The sequence below is a fragment of the Mobula birostris genome, chromosome 3 (genome assembly GCF_030028105.1).
Source record: "Mobula birostris isolate sMobBir1 chromosome 3, sMobBir1.hap1, whole genome shotgun sequence".
Lineage (NCBI taxonomy): Eukaryota > Metazoa > Chordata > Chondrichthyes > Myliobatiformes > Myliobatidae > Mobula > Mobula birostris.
Genome location: NC_092372.1, coordinates 30,177,360 through 30,191,545, shown reverse-complemented (window position 1 = coordinate 30,191,545; position 14,186 = coordinate 30,177,360). Strand labels below are relative to the sequence as shown.

The window sequence follows — 14,186 nt, the reverse complement described above, 5'->3', positions numbered from 1 at the left end:
ATTAAGAAGTAGGTTTCTCATGTAGTGAGTGATGGTAACCTGAAATCCTTTCTCCAATGAAAGGCTCTGGATACCAAATTAGTTGCAATTCTCAAAGTGATTTTTGTTGACTTGAGGATTATGGAAGAACAACTACAAAGTGGAAATCAATCATATTTTAACAGGTGAAATGCACTAATTAGTCTGAATGGCTTACTTCCATTCCTGTGATCTAAGTACAAGGCTGCCATTTTGTTTGTAGGTGTAATTATCACCAACAACTGTTCTGGTCCAGCCACTTCAGCTCTGTGGCCAAAAAAAGCACACCAATGCCTCTACATCTTCAGAAGGCTAAATAAATATGGCATGTACCCAAAGACTGTTGCCAATTTCTGTAGCTGAGCAACATCTCATCCGAATGCATCACAGCTTGATATAGCAACTGCTCTGTCTAAGACCATAAACTTGCAGAGATGTGAACACAGTCCATCGTAGAAACTAACCTCAGCTCCATTGACTCAGTCTGCACTTCATGAATGGAGCCGAGGTTAGTTTCTACGATGGACTGCTTTCACACCTCTGCAATTTTATGGTCTTGGACAGAGCAGTTGACATATCAAGCTGTGATACATTCTGATAAGATGTTGTTAAGCTACATCAAAAGACCCCTTCCTCTCCAATCATTCTTTCTTCTCCCTTCTCCCATCAAACAGAATATACAGAAGGTGGAGAGAACAAACCAACAGACTCAAGGACAGCTTCCATCCCACTGATATGTTACCAGCCTCACGACTGGACCCCTCCTAGATGAAAGATGAATTCTCAATCTTCCATTCTGTCTGCTTGTGACCCTTGTACTTTATTCGTCTACCTGCACTGCACTTTCTCTGTAATTGTACATGATATTTTGCATTCTTTTTTTGTGTATTGCCTCAATGTACTTAGTAAGAAATTATCTCCCTGGATCGATTGCAAACCAAAGCTGTTCTCTGTATCTTGATACTTGTGACAATAATAAACAATTACCAATCATAGTTCCAACTTTTAACTATAAAAAAGGGACTGGCTGATCAATAATCACTGAAGTATTTTGGAACTAGCAGGCGCACATATTGATTTATCACATTCCACAAAGCATTTCTTAAACATGTCATTTTTGGAGCTAGCCTATGTCAAATTGGATCTCTGAAAATTTAAAAAAAACTTCAGCAGCTGGAAACTTGAAATGAAAACAAAAAAAATGCTGGAAACACTCAGCAAGTCAGGGAGCGTCTGTAGAGAGAGAAAAACAGTTAAGGTTCAGTTTCAAAGACCGTTTAACAGAGGTAGGACATCCTGAAGAACCTCTCTCCATTTATGGTGAAGAATTTTATGCTAACCACAATGGTCTAACAACCTGAGCTATAATTTTATTTTTAATATATACATTCTAAGGTCTGATTTTTTTTCAACTGACGAAAATGGTTCTGTTTTGATTTTCACACCAGGGGTTGTCAGAATGGCTTAGTTTATGTTTGGACACTACCACAAGGTGGCACTGCAGTTTCGTTGCCAAACTTCTTGCCTTCTGATGTACAAGGAAAGCAAGCTGAGGTAAGGGAAGGAAGTTACATTATGATCTGTGGTATGAATCTTTTGGACTGGAATTGGTCTTAATCTGCAAAGATGAATATTAAATATTGAATGGACACCCTCTGGTGTCCCTGACAACGACACCTGCAAGAAGTGCATCCAGCTGCAGCTCCTGACAAACCACGTTAGGGAACTGGAACAGGAGCTGGATGACCTGCGGATCATTCGGGAGAATGAGGAGATTATAGATAGTAGCTACAGGGAGGTAGTTACACCAAAGGAGCAGAGGACAGGAAATTGGGTTACTGTCAGGCAAGGGAAGAGGAAAGGGCAGGCAGAGCAGGGTTCCCCTGTGGCCATTCCCCTCAACAACAAGTATACCGCATTGGATACTGTTGGGGAGGATGACTTACCTGGGACAAGCTGCAGTAGCCGGATCTCTGGCACTGAGTCTGGCTCTGCAGTGCAGAAGGGAGGGTGGAAAAAGAGGAGAGCGGTAGTGATAGGGGATTCAATAGTTAGAGGTGCAGATAGGAGGTTCTGTGGTCATGACAGAGAATCCAGGATGGTTTGTTGCCTCCCAGGTGCCAGGGTCAAGGATGTCTCTGATCGCTTGCATGACATTCTGAAGTGGGAGGGTGACCAGCCAGATGTTGTGGTGCACATCGGTACCAATGACATAGCAAGGAAGAGTGAGGAAGTCTTGGAGAGTGAGTATAGAGAGCTTGGTAGGAAGTTGAAAAGCAGGACCTCAAGGGTGGTAATCTCAGGATTGCTACCTGTGCTAGGTGCCAGTGAGGGTAGGAATAGGATGCTCTGGAGGATGAACAAGTGGCTGAGGAACTGGTGTAGGGGCCAGGGTTTCAGATTTCAGGATCATTGGGACCTCTTCTGGGGCAGTTGCTAAAGAGAGACGGGTTACACTTGAACTACAGGGGGACCAATATCCTTTCAGGGAGGTTTGTTAGTGCTATTGGGGAGGCTTTAAACTAGATTTGCAGGGGGATGGGAACCAGAGTGCCAGAGCTGACAGTGTGGCTGGGGTGAAAATAAATGATGTTGAAAGTTCAAGCAAATCCGCTGATAGAAAGGTTGTGAGTGGTGGTAAAAATCTTCTGAGGTGTATATATTTCAATGCTAGGAGTATTACGGGGAAGGCGGATGAGTTGAGGGCGTAGATTGACAGGTGGAATTATGACGTTATAGCAATTAGTGAAACTTGGCTACAGGAGGGGCAGGACTGGCAGCTTAATATTCCTGGGTTCTGATGTTTCAGATGTGATCGAGGCAGAGGAATGAAAGGTGGGGGAGTAGCATTGCTTGTTAGGGAAAATATTACAGCAGTGCTCAGGCAGGACAGATTAGAGGGCTTGTCTACTGAGTCCTTATGGGTGGAGCTGAGAAACAGGAAAGGTATGGCCACATTAGTGGGATTGTATTACAGACCACCCAATAGTCAACGAGACTTGGAAGAGCAAATCTGCAGAGAGATAGCAGGTAACTGCAGTAAACATAAAGTTGTGGTGGTAGGGGATTTTAATTTTCCATACATTGATTGGGACTCCCATACTGTTAGGGGTCTAGATGGCTTAGAGTTTGTAAAATGTGTTCAGGAAAGTTTTCTAAACCAATATATAGAGGGACCAACTAGAGGGGATGCAATATTGGATCTCCTGTTAGGAAATAAGTTAGGACAAGTGACGGAAGTCTGTGTAGGGGAGCACTTTGGTTCCAGTGATCATAACACCATTAGTTTCAATTTGATCATGGACAAGGATAGATCTGGTCTTAGGGTTGAGGTTCTGAACTGCAAGAAGGCCAAATTTGAAGAAATGAGAAAGGATCTAAAAAGCGTGGATTGGAACAGGTTGTTCTCTGGCAAAGATGTGATTGGTAGGTGGGAAGCCTTCAAAGGGGAAATTTTGAGAGTGCAGAGTTTGTATGTTCCTGTCAGGATTAAAGGCAAATTGAATAGGAATAAGGAACCTTGGTTCTCAAGGGATATTGCAACTCTGATAAAGAAGAAGAGGGAGTTGTATGAAATGTATAGGAAACAGAGAGTAAATCAGGTGCTTGAGTATAAGGAGTGCAAGAAAATACTTAAGAAGGTAATCAGGAGGGCTAAAAGAAGACATGAGGTTGCCTTGACAGTCAAAGCGAAAGATAATCCAAAGAGCTTTTACAGGTATATTAAGAGCAAAAGGATCGTAAGGGGTAAAATTGGCCCTCTTGAAGATCAGAGTGGTCGGCTATGTGCGAAACCAAAGCAAATGGGGGAAATATTAAGTAGGTTTTTTGTGTCTGTATTTACTAAGGAAACTGGCATGAAGTCTATGGAGTTAAGGGAATCAAGTAGTGAGATCATGGAAACTGTACAGATTGAAAAGGAGGAGGTGCTTGCTGTCTTGAGGAAAATTAAAGTGGATAAATCCCCGGGACCTGACAGAATGTTCCCTCGGACCTTGAAGGAGACTAGTGTTGAAATTGCGGGGCCCTGGCAGAAGTATTTAAAATGTTGCTGCTACGCTGTCTACGGGTGATGTGCCGGAGTATTGGAGAGTGGCTCCTGTTGTTCCATTGTTTAAAAAAGGATCAAAAAGTAATCCGGGAAATTATAGGCCGGTGAGTTTAACGTCGGTAGTAGGTAAGTTATTGGAGGGAGTACTAAGAGACAGAATCTACAAGCATTTGGATAGACAGGGACTTATTAGGGAGAGTCAACATGGCTTTGTGCGTGGTAGGTCATGTTTGACCAATCTATTGGAGATTTTCGAGGAGGTTACCAGGAAAGTGGATGAAGGGAAGGCAGTGGATATTGTCTACATGGATTTCAGTAAGGCCTTTGACAAGGTCCCGCATAGGAGGTTAGTTAGGAAAATTCAGTCGCTAGGTATACATGGAGAGGTGGTAAATTGGATTAGACATTGGCTCAATGGAAGAAGCCAGAGAGTGGTGGTAGAGAATTGCTTCTCTGAGTGGAGGCCTGTGACTAGTGGTGTGCCACAGGGATCAGTGTTGGGTCCATTGTTATTTGTCATCTATATCAATGATCTGGATGATAATGTGGTAAATTGGATCAGCAAATTTGCTGATGATACAAAGATTGGAGGTGTAGTAGACAGTGAGGAGGGTTTTCAGAGCCTGCAGAGGGACTTGGACCAGCTGGAAAAATGGACTGAAAAATGGCAGATGGAGTTTAATACAGACAAGTGTGAGGGTATTGCACGTTGGAAGGACAAACCAAGGTAGAACATACAGGGTTAATGGTAAGACACTGAGGTGTGCAGTAGAACAGAGGGATCTGGGAATACAGATACAAAATTTCCTAAAAGTGGCGTCACAAGTAGATAGGGTCGTAAAGAGAGCTTTTGGTACATTGGACTTTATTAATCAAAGTATTGAGTATAAGAGCTGGAATGTTATGATGAGGTTGTATAAGGCATTGATGAGGCCGAATCTGGAGTATTGTGTTCAGTTTTGGTCACCAAATTACAGGAAGGATATAAATAATGTTGAAAGAGTGCAGAGAAGGTTTACAAGGATGTTGCTGGGACTTGAGAAACTCAGTTACAGAGAAAGGCTTAATAGGTTAGGACTTTATTCCCTGGAGCGTAGAAGAATGAGGAGAGATTTGATAGGGGTATATAAAATTATGATGGGTATAGATAGAGTGAATGCAAGCAGGCTTTTTCCACTGAGGCAAGGGGAGAAAAAAAACCAGAGGACATGGATTAAGGGTGAGGGGGGAAAAGTTTAAAGGGAACATTAGGGGGGGCTTCTTCACACAGAGAGTGGTGGGAAAATGGAATGAGCTGCCAAATGAGGAGGTAAATGCGGGTTCTTTTTTAACATTTAAGAATAAATTGGACAGATACATGGATGGGAGGTGTATGGAGGGATATGGTCCGTGTGCAGGTCAGTGGGACTAGGCAGAAAATGGTTCGGCACAGCCAAGAAGGGCCAAAAGGCCTGTTTCTGTGCTGTAGTTTCTATGGTTCTATAGTTTCTATGGAAGTTTAAATCAGAGTGGTGTTTTCTACTGTAGGAATTGTTTTTTAACCGAACTTTTTATTTATTGTAGGATAGATTTCGGTTCAGAGGTAGAGCCAAGTGTATGTTTCGTCTCAATGCTCACATAACTGCAGTGGTAGCAGTGTCCTTCAGTCCCAATGGATTAGCACTTTTGTCTGGAGGAATTGGAGGGTTGATAAATATTTGGTCTATGCAGGTAAGGATTTTGCTGCAGTTTAATTTTGAAATTTACTTACTAAAAGATGAAGGGTGTACAAAACTTAGAACAAGTGAGAAGTAAAGATCCAGTTTTGCAGGGATTTTGTTAATATTTCAACTTGTTGTTTTTATGATCTTATAAATGTTTCAAGCCCGCTGTTTTTCAGTACCTGGCAATCTTTTGAAAGTTTATGGTAAATCAACAGTTTGATTGGGCTGTACTTCCTTTGACCATCTCATTTTGATTCCATATGAAACAGAAAAAGATCAATTTTTATTCGATTTCAGGCTATTGCCCACAGGATGCAAGTTTGTTCAGCCAATATTTTCATAGTTTTTGTAAATAACAAACCAGATTTCTTCCTTTGTGTTCTGTCAGAGGAGGAAATTAAACCAAGATAAGATTGTAAAAGCATGTTGATGAAGTGGAATATGGCCAGTTCAACTGCAAAGTTCAACAATACACATGACCAAACGCCTCACTTGCTACAGAATCGTCCTCAAGCCCACAGAAGTCTTTTCTTAGTGTAGTCCATATGACATATATGAGGGAGGGAGGATGCGGAGAAGAGTTGGCATTGCTGCATAAACATCATAAACACAAAAGATTCTACAGTTGTGGGAAATCCAGAGTAAAACATAGAAAATGATGGAGGAGCTCAGCAGTTAGGGCAATATCAATGGAAATGAAACCAGTTAACATATCAGGCTGAGCCCCTTCGTCGGGATTGGGATTCCAGTGGGGATTTGACCCTTAGGAGCCAGCTAGTGTCATTGGTGGACATGGAGTGTGACAGTGATGGTGCTAATGTTGGTTCTGGCAATCATTAGTGAGCATGAGTCGGGAGGTAAATGGGTGAGAAATGGGGCATAAAACAGTGCAGCACAGTATGGGTCTTTTGGCCCATGCACCATACCCCATACGTCTTCATTTTTCTTTCAAGTGTGTACATAAGAGTCTCTTAAATATCCTTAATATATCAGCCACTTTCAAAACCAATAGGAGAGATTATTTTTTTCAGAAATGGAACAAGATGCTGGAAACACCAAATAGGTCTGTGGAAAGAGGAACAGAATTAAAATTTCACGTGCAAGGTCCTTGCTATGATTGGTTCATAGTAAGAGTCAAGTTAGGTGGTAGCTAGGAGTGTGAAGGAAGTGAGGATCATGGTTGCTGGTGAAGAATCAGGGCCTGAGTGAGTGCCACCTCAATGGATAAGTAAAGAAAATCTTCCTGCAACAGGCTACCAGCACTAAACAGCTGCCAGCACAGGTTGGTCTTTAAGTTGACAAGAATGTTTGCTTCTGCACAAGCAACCCCATTATGCATTGACCAAAATTCCAGGAACTGGCCTCCAGGGGGATTTGTAAGTCACTGCATATGTGAAAGAAAATCTAATTGCAAGATCCACTATTCCTTTTGCAATTGTTTGTATTGAAATTGAATTGTGTGTCAAAAATATTGTTCCATATAAGCGAAATTGCAAATCTGCCCTGAGCCACACACCAAAGAGCTAGAGGAATTCATTGGGTCAGGCAGCATCAGTGAAAGGAAATGAACAGATGATGTCTGTGGTCAAGACAGTTCATCTAGAGTTCAGATGAAAGGTCTGGACCCAAAATGCTATTTGTCCATATCCCTCTATAGATGCTGGCGGACCTGCTAAGTTCTTCTAGCTGGTTTGTGTGTTGATTCACATCTCCAGCATCTGCAGTCTCCCGTATCTCCAGATCTACCTTGATACTATTTTTTCTTTTCGTGCTTCTGAAAGTTACATTTCAAAATAAATGTTATATGTAATTATTAAGTCAAGCACTTGTTAATAAAGAACAAATGTATCTGTTTTTTCTTTCTTTCCTCTCAGGATGGTTCAGTTCTGCAGACAGTAGTAACTGGTCTGGGGTCAATAGTTGGAATAGCCTGGATTCCAGACATTGGAGTAGCAGTTTGCTCCAGCAGAGCGAAGGTCAGTTCGTTATAATTATTTACGTTGATCACTAAAGAAGCAAGTCCAGCATTACAGTGTGAAGCTTTTTATCTGTGAATACTACAACAGAATTCTACCACTCAAAGCCAAGAATTTATGTAATTTTTAAAGTGCAGTGGCTGTTGCATTGTACACCCAATTTGCACACAGATCCCACAAACAGCAAGATGTGTTCAGAGAATGTTAATTGATCGTTTTTGGGCATTATCTCAAGAAAACTTGGACTTTTTATGTGTGCTTAATAATGCAAATGGATAATCAGTCAAGCTTGTGGCAGCAACTGAATGCATAAAAATACGTAGACATGGTCAGGAGGTTCAGTTGTTGTTAAGTGACTTTGACCATGGAATAATTGTTGGTGCCAGAAGGGGTGGTCTGAGTATCTCAGAAACTTCCATTTACTATCAGAGGATGTTTACAGTATACAACCTGAAATACGTCGCAGACATCCATGAAAAACAGAAGAACCCCATAGGAATGAACAACAGAAAAACGTTAGAACCCCAAAGCCCCCTTCCCTACGCAAGCAGCGTCAACACATCAACATTCACCCTTCCCCCACCCACTTCAGAAAAAACTTCAGCACCCACCACTCTCCAACCAATTGCAAAGTACACAAAGAGAGACCATAATCTGCAGTCAACAAAAATTATTGTTTACCCAACATTTCGACATGCCACAGGCTTTCTCGCTCACTAACAAGGTACAGAGAGATATCACCCATTTTCACAGCAAAAGGAAAAGCTGACAATTGCTGTCAGGATATTACAGTCTGCTGCGTCACTTTTCCATACACCCGCTGCAGCGAAATCCTGCCTGTTCAGTTTCATATTTTACACTGAAATTGCAATCTCACAGTGAAGAAATTCAGGAATCAGGACTGTATGAACAAGATGACCAAATAAGTATTGTCTTAATTGATCAGGCTGAATAAATCATGAGAGGAAAGATTTTAAAGTATGACAAGAAATTGATTATAGAACATACTTGCTAGATTTAGAGTAATGAGAAATGGTCGATTCCAGAACAATGATTCCCCAGAGTAATTTTAGTGAAAGAATGCTGTCTAAGGCAGTGTTATGGAAATTCTTCATCTTAAGGTATAGATCATCTTTAGAAGACAAATAAAATATTGCAATATTGATCTTTGACTTTGGATACAGGAATGTCAGAAGAAATTTTTTTAACTATAAATTTGAAAGTAATAGTGGTCTAGACACAGTTGCAGCACATACGTGACAAAAGCTTTAACAGAAAATTGTCCAAATTCTAAATGTATGTCCTTTCTTGATAGGATGTTCTTCTCATCAGATGTTCACCAGAGTGGATGTCTCAGAACCACATCTTACCATTGTGTCGAATGGCTCTTAGAGCACAGGGGATTATAGGACTGAATAAAGCTCCATGTATGAAAGTTTTTATTGAAAGATTACCTTTGCTCCTGCATGCCCAATATGCATATGAAAAGGTAATATTTGATTTTGGTTTGTGTATACGCATAAAAATTAAGCTGGGTAATTTTTTACAATCTTCCTTATGAATCAAATATGATTGCATTGTGCAATTATTTGTTCCATTTCCCTGCCTTAATATTTGACTGACTTCTGTGCTTAGGTTTCAACCACTTCGAGGTCGGAACCCCACTAGGAATAGGGTTTCCCTTGTCCTCACCTACCACCGCACCAGTCTCCGAGTCCAACATATAATTCTCTGTAACTTCTGCCACCTCCAAAGGGATCCCACCACCAAGCACATCTTTCCCTCCCCACCTCTTTCTGCTTTCCACAGGGATCACTTCCTACGCGACTCCCTTGTCCCTTCCCACCAATCTCCCTCCCGGCATTTATCCTTGTAAGCGGAACAAGTGCTACACATGCCCTTACACTTCTTCCCTCACCACCATTCAGGGCCCCAGACAGTCCTTCCAGGTGAGGCGACATTTCACCTGTGAGTCGACTGGGGTGACATACTGCGTCCGGTGCTCCCGGTGCGGCCTTCTAAATATTAGCAAGACCCGACGCAGGCTGGGAGACCATTTTGCTGAACACCTACGCTCTGTCTGCCAGAGAAAGCAGGATCTCCCAGTGGCCACACATTTAATTCCACATCCCATTTCCATTCAGATATGTCTATCTACGGCCTGCTCTACTGTCAAGATGAAGCCACACTCAGGTTGGAGGAACAACACCTTATATTCTGTCCGGGTAGCCTCCAACCTGATGACATGAACATTGACTTCTCTAACTTCCATTAAAGCCCCTCCTCCCCATCATACCCCATCCCTTATTTATTTATTTATTTTTGGATTTTCTCTCTCTCTCCCCCCCCTTTTTTCTCTCTCTCTTTTTTCTCCCTCTGTCCCTCCCACTATAACTCCTTGCCTGCTCTCCATCCTCTGGGCTCCCCTCCCCCTTTCTCTCTCCCTAGGCCTCCTGTCCCATGATCCTCTCCCTTCTCCAGCCTTGTATCCCTTTTGCCAATCAACTTTCCAGCTCTTAGCTCCCTCCATCCCCCTCCTGTCTTCTCCTAACATTTTGGATCTCACCCTTCCCCCTCCCACTTTCAAATCTTTTACTATCTCTTCTTTCAGTTAGTCCTGACGAAGGGTCTTGGCCCGAAACGTTGACTGTACCTCTCCCTATAGATGCTGCCTGGCCTGCTGCGTTCACCAGCATTTTTTGTGTGCTTAACTTGGGCACCGGTTTTAGAAACATTGATCCAGGACAGAATTAATGTTTGCCTGGAGGAAAATAGATTAACAAAGTCCTTCACTAATCAGTTAAGGACAAGTTGTGTTTACCCTTGATACAATTTTTTTAATGGTAAATTGATTTATTATTGTCACTTGTACTGAGATACAGTGAAAATCTTGGCTTGCATACCATTCATACAAATCATTTCATTACAACAGTACATTGAGTTAGAACACCGGTTAAACAATACTGGAATGCAGATAAAAGTGCTGCAGTTCTAGAGGAAGTCTAGTGCAGTTAGACATTCAGTTGCAAGGTCATTACAACATAAGTTCTAAGGTCAAGAGTCTACAATGGCATGCAAAAGTTCGGGCACCCCGGTCAAAATTTCTGCAACTGTGAATAGTTAAGTGAGTAAAAGATGAACTGATCTCCAAAAGTCATAAAGTTAAAGATGAAACATTCTTTTCAACATTTTAAGCAAGATTAGTGTATTCTTTGTGTTTTGTACAATTTTAGAGTGGGAAAAAAAGGAAAGGAGCACCATACAAAAGTTTGGGCACCCCAAGAGATTTGAGCTCTCAGATAACTTTTACCAAGGTCTCACACCTTAATTAGCTTGTTCGGGCTATGGCTTGTTCACAGTCATCATTAGGAAAGGCCAGGTGATGCAAATTTCATAATTTTATAAATACCCTAACTCCTCAAACCTTGTCCCAATAATCAGTAGCCATGGGCTCCTCTAAGCAGCTGCCTAGCACTCTGAAAATTAAAATAAATAATGCCCACAAAGCAGGAGAAGGCTACAAGAAGATAGCAAAGCACTTTTAGGAAGCCATTTCCTCAGCTCGTAATGTAATTAAGAAATGGCAGATAACAGGAACGGTGGGGGTCAAGTTGGGGTCTGAAAGACCAAGAAAACTTACTGAGAGAACTGCTCGTAGGATTGCTAGAAAGGCAAATCAAAACCCCATTTGACTACAAAAGACCTTCTGGAAGATTTAGCAGACTCTGGAGTGGTGGTGCCGACATCTGCACAAATATGACCTTCATGGAAGAGTCATCAGAAGAAAACCTTTCCTGCGTCCTCACCACAAAATTCAGCATCAGAAGTTTGCAAAGAAACATCTAAACAAGCCTGATGCATTTTGGAAACAAGTTCTGTGGGCTGATGAAGTTTAAGTAGAGCATTTTGGCCGCAATGAACAAAGGTATGTTTGGAGAAAAAAGGGTGCAGAATTTCATGAAAAGAACACCTCTCCAACTGTTAAGCACGGGGGTGGATCGATCATGCTTTGGGCTTGTGTTGCAGCCAGTGGCATGGGGAACATTTCACTGGTAGAGGGGAGAATGAATTCAATTAAATACCAGCAAATTCTGGAAGCAAATATCACACTGTCCGTAAAAAAGCTGAAGATGAAAAAAGGATGGCTTCTACAACAGGATAATGATCCTAAACACACCTCAAAATCCACAAGAGGTGCAAGCTGAAGGTTTTGCCATGGCCCTCACAGTCCCCCGACCTAAACATCATCGAAAATCTGTGGATAGACCTCAAAAGAGCCGTGCATACAAGACGGCCCAGGAATCTCACAGAACTAGAAGCCTTTTGCAAGGAAGAATGGGCAAAAACCACCCAAACAAGAATTGAAAGACGTTTAGCTGGCTACATAAAGCATTTACAAGCTGTGATACTTGCCAAAGGGGGTGTTACTAAATACTGACCATGCAGGGTGCCCAAACTTTTTCTTCAGGCCCTTTTCTTTTTTTGTTATTTTGAAACTGTAAAAGGTGGAAATAAAAAAGTAATCTTGCTTAAAATATTAAAGAAATGTGTCATCTTTAACTTTATTCCTTTTGGAAATCAGGTCATCTTTTACTCACTTAGCTATTCACAGTGTCACGTACCCTGTGATGGGTTAAAGAACCAGCAGAAATAGAAAACACTTTGGACTCCAGTATTGCTATTAACTAATGGTATTTATTAGTAACTACACAATACAGTAATATACATGCAGATAAATCAAACAGGTTAACAATAATTATATATATATATAAGTAAGTGTGGAAATATATGAAAACCAAGCTTCTTCAAGTCTAGGGGTAAATAGATAGTCTTACGAAGATGAGTAAAGTTCAGTTCAGTTCGTGGCATTGAGTTGAGTAGTGATGGAGAGAGAGAGAGAGGGAGAGATTTGAGTCTTCAGGTGAGCTGACACCATCGATCTTCCCGTTGTCCTCCGAAATCCTTTAGAAGTCACCGACTGTGACCACAACAAAGGGGTCCATTCTTCTGTGGTGGAATTATCAACCCAGGCGAGGGTGAACACACGAATAACTCTCCACCGGTCACACCCTTTTCACACTGCAAGAGCCACTGATCGATCCGCCTGATGGATCCTCCAAAGCCCACCTTTTCTGTGGGCACAGCAAAGTTCATTCAGTGTCCAAAACCATGTGTCTGTAGGTCCAACAGTTGACCTTCTATTTATCTCACCATGCTGAACACCAACTGTCCATTAAGCAGCTCCTCCCTTCTCTCTCTATAAGAACTTGGAAGCAGCTAGTGCCCTTGCAGAAAGTATAAACATGCGGTGAGCAGTCTTCGCTTCTCTCTCTCTCTTTCTTTCTTTCTTTCTCTCTCTTTTTAACAAGGTGTCTGTGTTGGACACCTCTCTCTCTCTCTCTCTCTCTCTCTCTCTCTCTCTCTCTCTCTCTCTTTCCAAAAGCACAGTTCATAGGGTAATTCAGGACCTCGTCACAACAGCAACAGAAATTTTGACCGGGGGTGCCCAAACTTTTGCATGCCACTGTACCTTATTGTAGTAGGAAATGTTGCAATAGTCTTACAGCAGTGGGTTAGAAGCTGTCCTTGAGCCTGGTGATAAATACTTTCAGGCTTTTGTATCATCTGCCTGATGGGAAGGGAAAGAGCAGCGAATGTCTGGGGTGGATGATTATATTGGCTGCTCTTTGGCTGCATTATCAAGGCCACAAAAAAGTGCAGACAGAGTCCACAGAGGGGAAGCTGATCTCCGTAATGTGCTGAACTATGTTCACTACCCTCTGCAGTTTCTTGGGGTCACAGGCAGAGCAGTTGCCATACCACGGTATGATGCATCGTGATAGGATGTTTTCTGTAGTGTAATGATAAAAATTGGTGAGGTCAAAAGGGTCATGCCAAATTTCTTTAGCCTCCAAAGGAAGTCGTGGTGTTAATGAGCTTTCTCGTCCATGCCATCTATGTGGTTGTAGTTGGACAGGCTATTGGTGATTTTCACTCCAAGGAACCTGAAGTTCTCAACCCTCTCGACCTCAACACTATTAATGTAAAGAAGAGCCTCTGCCCCTTCCTGAAGGCTCTTTAGTTTTGATGACATTGAGGGAAAGTTGGTTGTCATGACTCATTGTCACTAGGTTCTCTGTCTCTTTCTTTTATTCCGACTGGTTATTATTTGAGTTGGGACCAACCAGAGTGGTGTAATCTACAAACTGTAAATAGAGTTAGAGCAGAATTTGGCCACATAGTTATGAGAGTATGGGGAGTTGAAGACACAGCCTTGTGGGGTAGCAGTGTTGAAAGTAACGTTGGCAGAGGTGTTGCTGATTGTGGTCTGCTGGTCAAGAAATCATTGACCATAAGGATAATAAGGTGCCAAATAGCATGTTTATCAGCATAACTGAGGCATGTGGCATTAAAGGAACTTTAACAGCATGAATACAA

General features: G+C 41.9%; 1 protein-coding gene across 7 annotated transcripts in view; it reads left to right on the top strand.

Annotated features, from left to right (window-relative positions):
• Window positions 1–14,186, top strand: part of LOC140194958 (probable E3 ubiquitin-protein ligase HERC1) — a 299,092-nt gene that overhangs the window by 224,279 nt on the left and 60,627 nt on the right. For all 7 annotated transcript variants that reach the window (XM_072252425.1, XM_072252428.1, XM_072252427.1 and 4 more), the window contains 4 exons: window positions 1,467–1,572; window positions 5,633–5,779; window positions 7,647–7,748; window positions 9,064–9,237. In XM_072252425.1, the coding sequence (XP_072108526.1) occupies window positions 1,467–1,572; window positions 5,633–5,779; window positions 7,647–7,748; window positions 9,064–9,237 (529 nt within the window). The remainder of the gene's footprint in view (window positions 1–1,466; window positions 1,573–5,632; window positions 5,780–7,646; window positions 7,749–9,063; window positions 9,238–14,186) is intronic.